At 40.6% G+C, this 8,478-nt stretch overlaps 1 protein-coding gene across 1 annotated transcript in view; it reads left to right on the top strand.

The window, feature by feature from the left end:
- Nucleotides 1-6,624, top strand: part of gnai1 (guanine nucleotide binding protein (G protein), alpha inhibiting activity polypeptide 1) — a 15,112-nt gene extending 8,488 nt beyond the window's left edge. Inside the window, exons 3-9 of the mRNA XM_005923550.3 lie at nt 8-149; nt 470-627; nt 2,231-2,359; nt 3,640-3,769; nt 3,973-4,126; nt 4,732-4,953; nt 5,403-6,624. Coding sequence (XP_005923612.1) covers nt 8-149; nt 470-627; nt 2,231-2,359; nt 3,640-3,769; nt 3,973-4,126; nt 4,732-4,922 — 904 coding nt within the window. The 3' untranslated portion in view covers nt 4,923-4,953; nt 5,403-6,624. The remainder of the gene's footprint in view (nt 1-7; nt 150-469; nt 628-2,230; nt 2,360-3,639; nt 3,770-3,972; nt 4,127-4,731; nt 4,954-5,402) is intronic.
- Nucleotides 6,625-8,478: the final 1,854 nt, after the last annotated feature.

Genomic DNA, 8,478 nt, shown 5'->3' with positions numbered 1-8,478 from the left:
TCTACAGGATCATCCATGAGGCAGGCTACTCAGAAGAGGAATGCAAGCAGTACAAGGCTGTGGTCTACAGCAACACTATCCAGTCCATAATCGCCATCATCAGAGCCATGGGGCGCCTCAAGATCGACTTCGGTGACCCAGCAAGAGCTGTGAGTCGAGAGAAGATTGTAATTTGGTCTGTTTAGAGTAGAAACCCAAAGTAAATTTGTGGTGTTGGGGAAACAAGCAGGTAGTTACATTAAGTGATCACTGTCAATAGGAACAATAGTCTCTGCTTACACGCCCTTCAACATAACATTATAAAAATAGTAGGGTCATTTATTTGGGTCTTTTAATTTGTAGCTTTCCCTGCGATGTATTTAAAATGTGACTGGTGTTTTAGCTTGATAGCTCATGTGAATCACAATGGTGGTGTAATGACTGAGATGGCTGATTTATGATATTGACACCACCCCGACTCCTCTCTCAGGATGATGCGCGGCAACTGTTTGTGCTGGCGGGCTCAGCAGAGGAAGGCTTCATGACAGCTGAGCTGGCCGGTGTCATCAAGCGACTCTGGAAGGACGGAGGTGTTCAAGCCTGCTTCAGCCGCTCCCGCGAATATCAGCTCAACGACTCGGCAGCATAGTGAGTCACGCAGTCCAACACATAAGCAACCACGTTAATAATCGCCGGGTTCACCACAGCTGTGAGTCATCCGCAGAAAAGACGGGCGATGACAAAGTCTTTCACGTCAGATGACCAGGAGCCCAAAATGAGCGCGTTTCCACTGTAAATACAGAAGCCAGACACACGCTGCCCCAACCTTCAACCATACTCAGAGAGCTACTTGTATGGCTGATGTGTCTGGACTTTTAATCTGTCAATATTTACTTTCCTCTACCGTGCCTGAAGAGCGATGGCTGCAAAGACTATTTAATCTTTGACCTTCTCCTTCAGCACAGGAACATTTAGCACATGCTTAAAGATTTTAAAAACTCAGTAAAAAAAAAAAAATACATTTCTGTAGCTGAACATGTCTTTACTAGTTGGAACCTAGCATATATTGCCCCTGGCACTTCAACAAATTCTATCACAAGGCAGCTTTTTTTTTCCTTTTATTATTTTTCAGGGTTGGAAAGCCATCTACCTTGTTTTGCTTCTATAGAGCAAACATCAGCAGTTATATTGCAGCAGTTGTCCATTTTCTAATTAGTTCCGCTTATCCTGCTGTCCAGGGGCTTTTCTGAATTATTTTTTTTTCACTCCACATAATATCCTGCAGGACAAACAGCAGGCTTGTCTGCATGAAATTGAGATTACTTTGCTTCTACAACTACAGGTTACTAATCCCCCCTCCTTCCTTTTAAATTATCACCAGTAACCTTGAGGTATCAACTTAAAACGTAATGCATCCAAAGTGTGTTTAGTTTGTCTAATATACTTAACGGTATTGCATATTTTAAAAGATTAAAAATATTTCTACTCTGTTTGCAAAATGTTCTATCTTCATACATGTATTGCAGCACTACAGTCGGCAGAGAATGTTGTTTTTGTTTGCACTGATGTCCAAGAATTTTGTCAAGAAAGCAAAAACCTATTCGAAGTGATAAAGAATAAATTGAATTCCACCCTTCTATTTTCAGTACACAGCTATTCCCATACAAGGTAATGAGTCTATCCCAGCAGGTACTTTATTTGACAAAATGTGGGACAGCACCCTGGACAGATGGCTGGTTTATTACAGGGCTAAGGCACAGAGACAATCGCACTCACACGTAGGGAGTTTCCAATTCAGCTGCAAGTTGTTAGGACTGTAGGAGGGATCAAAGCACATAGAAGGGAACCCCGCAACCAGCGAAAACAATGTACACTCCCCACTGAAAAAGAGCAGGGCTTAGATTAAAACCAAGGTCCTGTTTGCTGTGAGGCAACAGCTCTAACCACAAAACCACTGTTAAATTTAGACACAATGGCACGAAGGCAAATGCTCTATACTGTCACTAGCTTCCTCTTTTCTTTTCTTTTTTTTTTTTTTTTGTTATTGTTTTGTCTCTACTGAAAAACTGAATTCAAATGTGTAAAACAGGGTTGTATTGAAATGTGTACATAAAATGAATAGTTTTACGACCAGAATATAGAATCTAACCTGGTTTTCACCTCCCTGCACTGGGAGCAGAGACAGGTGACCTTGATCCATTTTCTCCAACCCTCCCCTCCTCATGTCCTTTTCTTTATGTCCTTCTCTCAGCTACTTGAACGATTTGGACAGGATATCCCAGGCCACCTACATCCCAACTCAGCAGGATGTCCTGAGGACCCGAGTGAAAACCACGGGCATTGTTGAGACGCACTTCACATTTAAGGACCTGCACTTCAAGTGAGAATTTTGTTGTAACAACTGGCTCAGAGTGTTTTACAAGATGTCTTAATTAGTTTTCCTTCCTGTTACTGACTCATTCACTCCAAAAGAAATTCCCTTTATGCATTCACAGCTGTAAGTTGTGACACAGTCTGCGAAGGTGTTGCGCACATCAGCGATGACTCAGTTGTCACCCTCTTTAAATGTACACAGACAGGAAGTGAGCGCAGGAGGTTTGGTGATGTCATGATACCAGGAATGTTTTTAGCCAATTCAGCGTCACATCGCTGTAATTAGCTCCATAAAAGCACACTTCACTTACAAAAGCCAAAGTAGATATTGCTTTATGTAATGCGGGAGTTTACAGGTTTTCTCAAGAACAAAGTATTTATTTAGTTTAGGTACTCATCTGGTTGAATTTGCTTCCAATTTAATCTGAACACCAAGTATGGTTTAATTTCCTTTCAAAAGCCCGCCTCCTGTTCCATCTTTAAAACTAAAGTATTTCCAGATGGGACTTGTGCAGTTTTATACACCAGTAGGAGCTATTACAGAAGCTAAATGAGGCCTTGAATGGTTCCCTTGATATTTCTTATTGCACTACAGCTGTGTGTTTTTGTACATCGGTGCACAAAGGTGTCTCACGTAATGTATGCTCAGATTGATTTTCTTAAAAATGTGGAAAAAACTGTAGATATAAAGTGATATCTGTGATGAGCCTTAATTGAAAATCATAGTCCTGTTCACGAATTGAAGTAAGCCCAATTCAGAACCTACATTGCCCTCTCAAGTAAAACCAGAAAAGTGCTTTTCTGATAGCCTGTATATGAAAGATGGAAGTAGCCACCATCACATCTGGCTCAAGCTTGGCATTTTGGCTTTAGCTGTCTTTTTGTTTTTTTGTTTTTTTGTTTTGTCAGCCAGATGTTACCATAAGGGTATGTCTGTGGAGTTAAATAACACTAGTCTCATGAAGCTAGCTTAGTTAGCAAGTTGAATGTGTAATTCACTGTAATATTGCATGAAAAGGAAACTAGTACGAGTTGCCTGGCTTGGTTATTCTCAATCTCTCTTTGTGTTTATACTTGTTGTATGCCTCAGTGTTTTCCGTAGTAATGTTTTTAAAGTTCATCTTTCATTTATAACCACAAAGTCATTTGTTTTCTGTACTTTTATCACTACTCGCCATAGTAGTAATTTTGTTTTGTAAACCTCTGGATTTCACAAGCACTATCTCTAATGTAAGCTGTCATGCTGAGGAACATGCTCACACGATCCCACTCCTGTCTTCAACCCAGAATGTTTGATGTAGGAGGTCAGCGGTCTGAGAGGAAGAAGTGGATCCACTGCTTTGAGGGTGTGACGGCCATCATCTTCTGCGTGGCTCTCAGTGATTATGACTTGGTGCTGGCTGAGGATGAAGAGATGGTGAGTGGTTCAGCTGTGTGACTCATGGAACATGACATAATAGCAGGCACTCTATGTTCACACACAGCAGGAACTTTGTCTTTGCGTATTATAATCACAATGGTCATAGAAGTAGAAGCGAAGGATCGGTTCCGCTCGTGACATCTTCGTGGATCACTGAGCGAAGCACAAAGACCCATCGTCACTTTCCTTTTTCTCCTCAGAACCGAATGCACGAGAGCATGAAGCTGTTTGACAGCATCTGCAACAACAAGTGGTTCACAGACACCTCCATTATCCTCTTCCTCAATAAGAAGGACCTGTTTGAAGAGAAAATCAAGAAGAGCCCTCTTACCATCTGCTACCCAGAATACGCTGGTGAGTCTGGCAGTAAAAAGCCTTTTTCATCGATTCATATTGTGCTCAGGATACCCTCAGTTGGTGTTGTTATAAAACAAAGTCTTACGGCAGATTTTAAAACTGTTTACTTTCCTGCTAAATACAAAGTTATAGCTAAGAGATAATCTGCCCACCACTCGATCTTTGAATCTCAGTAATTAGTCTTACCCCAAATGTTGTTTTTGTGTAGCATCTATGTGCCAGACTACTTGTTGGCCACCACCAGTAACCTTCTCAAATTATTGCTTCAACCCAGCATGTTCGTCTACATAAACCTGCCGAATTTTCTTTTCAATCTCTGCTTTTTATACACAATAATTCAAATGCATCCTAATTAGTGGATTATCAAAGCATTATAGCCATTAGGGATGTCCTGATCATGATGTAGGGCCATACCAGCATTTGGCATAACAATTTAGCCATTTATTTCTTCTTTTTTTCGTACAAAGGAAGCACACTTAGCAGGATAAAGCCCAGCCATGCTATTCATTTCCTAGCGCCGTACAAAAATTACGCTTTCCCTGTCCCTTCCTTACATGGTAACTTCCCGGGCTACTTCACTTCCACCTCCTCGTCTTTCTCAGGCTCCAACACGTACGAGGAAGCAGCTGCCTACATCCAGTGTCAGTTTGAGGACCTGAACAAGAGGAAGGACACCAAGGAGATTTACACCCACTTCACCTGCGCCACAGATACCAAGAACGTGCAGTTTGTCTTTGACGCTGTTACTGACGTCATTATCAAGAACAACCTGAAAGACTGTGGACTCTTCTGAAGATGACAACCTTTTTTTATTATTATTATTGGTAAGTAAGCCCTCACATGTGGCGCACACGTGTGTCATGGATGAGGGCACATATAAGGAATACAACTGCTTATGTGCTCACCAGGATGGAGTGGGAGTTGAGTAAACCACTGGAGCCTTATTTGAATATCTACATCTTTCCATGATGATTAAAAACTTACTTTTATATAAATATATATATGTGTGTGTGTGTGTGTGTGTGTATATTTTTGTTTCCAGAATATAAGTATTCAGAGCATAAAGAAGGAAAATAATCCATCATTTAATCAATGATGTGTGCAAATTTGTGCCGTCTTATTTTCAAAGGCTTGAATTCATTTTCTGCTTAATTTAGATGCATGTGAAACGATAGCGGCAAGGTCGAGGTCTGCAAAGCCTCTCCTTAAACCACCACCCCTCCTCCATCTACTCGTCTTTCATGTTTCTTTATTTCTCCCCTTGTGTCCTCAGGCAGTGGAGCCAGCTTATTGTGCATCTTTAGTGGGGAAGATGAGAAGAATGGGGGAAAATCAGTCACGGACCAGTGCTGTACTATATGCCACTTTTAACAGCTTTATTTATGTTTTTCGTCTTGGAACCTTTGGAACTAGCGTTACATTTGTGTAGGATGTTTGTATCATTGTAAAGGCGTCACTGCAAAATTCTTTTCATCTTTTTTGTTTTTCCGTTTTTGAGAAAGATCTTTTTTTCTCTTTTTTTTTTATTTTTTTTTTTTTTGCTGTTCCTTCTGCCACTGTCTCTGGAAAATGAAACTTCACTGTTGATGGAAATGCTTCTTTTCTCCCTTCCCCGCAACCAAAAGGGAAGAAAAGGGGTGCAACCTTTGAGTCCAGTTTGTTGGTACTTGTGCCTTCGCATGCCTTTTACTGCGGTCGTAGTACAAATGCTTGTTCTTTTGCCTGCTGAATTGTTCTAGTCATTAAGAGGTAAACTGTTTTCATATGTTAGTGTCTCTGCTATCTTCTGTGTGCACACCACTGAGCTTTCAGGAGGATTTACCTCTAGTTTATAAGGTACATGGGTCTCCATTGTGACCAACATGTAGCCTCCACGGTCCCCTAATTCCCACCCACCCTGACAATGGAAGGCCTCGTCAGCCAATCACACAGTACAATACTGCGATCTATATTGTTACATTTACCCCACAAATATGGGGTCCTGGTTTTTAAACTATCTGTAAAATATCCATTCTTCCCAACCATTCAAAAAATGGTTAGCTGAGGCACTGAGCTTATAATATGCTTAAGTGTTTTAAGTACTAAGACCAGAGTAGGCACATTTTACTGTATATTTTAATGTATTTTTTTTGGGGGGGGGCTATGGAGAATTTGGTGTTGAGAAGAGAAACTAAATCTCAGAATAGATTATGAAGGTGAGGATGAGGTCTGAAATGTTTTAAAATTCAGGCGCTGTTCTTGGATCCTGCCTAATGATGATTTTTGAGAGTAGAGACACTGCTTGAGGATCCTGGAAACTGTGATGGTCAAGGAAGCCTGGTCTGTTATCATAGATCAGCAATACTTTGGCAAGAGAGTGATGTAAAATGTCATCCTGGATCTGTTCATATAAAGAAACTGCCACAACTGTCAGTGTATGTGTATGTTCTCCGTGGAAGGAGAATCTTTGTAGACTCATCTCCCTTATTTTGCTAATAAAAACCATTTACAAACAATGTGGCTGCTGTATCGTATATAATGACTTTCTTTGACATCTGGGGGCTTTTCTTTTTTTTTTCCCCTGATGACTAAAGTTTACAGGGTTACTAAAATGATTTAAAAACATCTTCTTTTTTTTTTTTTTTCTAGTCTACCCAAGGTTACATACACTCATGGGCATGAACGTCATGGTAAATTGGGGCTTTTAACATGATCAAACAGCATACATCTTTAATTACTGTAAAAAAAAACAGTCAGAAATGTATACATATAGGCTCAAATTTAGTCCCTTAGCAATTTGCAACTCAACCACACGCTTGGCCGGATGTTGACCACTCTTGGCAGTATTGGTGGAGTTAATTTAAATGACTTGTTTCTTGCCACAGACCTTTCTTTCAGTAGGGTTGTTGGGTCTTCAGGAAGGTCATTTCAGATGCTTCCCATTCCAAAAAGAGTTTGGATCTGTGTTTGGGATGATACTACCACCACCATGCTTGACAGGTGGTACTTGGGTTTGAAAGCCTCAGGTTTACTCCTGAAGGCATTTGGCTTGACCCATATGTGCAGCGGCAAATTTCATTGAAGCTTTAGGGTGTCGGTTTTGGAACAGGGACTTCTTCCTTAGTCAGCAAACTCAGTCCATAAAGATCGAAAACTTTATTGTGAACAGTGATGCATTCCTGGTGTTCCAGGAATGAATTGCAGGTTTGAACCTTGGTGGTTCCTGGGTTACTCCTGAACATCCTAATTTCTTCTAATCTTAGGGGAACCATTTGGGTTTTATTTCAGACCTTGGCAAAGTGGTCTGGAATAAAAGTGGTCTGTAGCCAAATAACTCATATTATTGTGCAGTTGTTGGAAGTGATCATCTTGGAACTTGCTGTTTAGAAATGGCTTTAAGACAGCGGTCCCCAACCCCCGGGCCTCGGACCAGTACCGGTCCGTGAGTCGTTTGGTACCGGGCCGCGAGAGTTGAGGCTCAGGTGTGAAATGTATGGTTTTCAGGGTTTTTATCGGTTTTCAGCGTTATTTTGTTATCGTTTTTATCTTTAACTCGGTCTTCCTGGGTCTTTTCACGTGTGTTATGATCTTTTTTTCGGTACTGGTACTAGTTTTATTTTGTTGTATTTTTCCGCGACACCTTAAAGGCCGGTCCGTGAAAATATTGTTGGGCATAAACCGGTCCGTGGCGCAAAAAAGGTTGGGGACCGCTGCTTTAAGAGACCTTCCACCTTGTGGGAAGAACCTGACGTTTCTTCAACTTTCTTGATTGTATTGATCAGTTGTCATACAAACCCTGTTTATACTGAAAAAGAGAATCCACCAGTTGTAGTCAATTATGATCATTTATGAGAAAATTATAGGCCTTTGTCTTGTGAAGTTATATAACACTGTAGAACCACCAGCACCACTTATTAAAAGATAAAGAGTTCAAAGAAATTGTTTCAAAAAATAAATACCAAAACAGTCATGCCCACGATCACTGTATGCAATCTTCTGACCCCAACCTTAGACATCACACTCAAGGACAAAAACCTAAAATGATTTTTTTTGTGTTTTCTGACCAGATAAACCTTATATGTAAAAGTGCTTTTGTATGTATCTAAATTGCAGCAACTCCTTGCTTACCGTAGATGATTTTCTCAGTATTTGCTCAGGCATTCATTCTTGATACTTCACTATTTCTGTAGTCTGACTGGCAGTTGGAATTTTTATGAATGGTAAGCTCGGGACACAAACTATGTGCACATATATATTCTGTGCTTTCCTTATAATGCCTGATACAAACAGCCTCCGTCTAGCACATTTGTTTTGCTCTTTGGCATTGAATGCTGCGCTACTGCAGTAGAATCTAAAGGTAAGGCTTCTTT

This window comes from Haplochromis burtoni, unplaced genomic scaffold (assembly GCF_018398535.1).
Source record: "Haplochromis burtoni strain Fernald_Lab_line unplaced genomic scaffold, NCSU_Asbu1 Contig_49, whole genome shotgun sequence".
Taxonomy (NCBI): Eukaryota; Metazoa; Chordata; class Actinopteri; order Cichliformes; family Cichlidae; genus Haplochromis; species Haplochromis burtoni.
The sequence above is the reverse complement of the archived record's forward strand: the minus strand, read 5'-3'. Positions and strand labels throughout refer to the sequence as shown.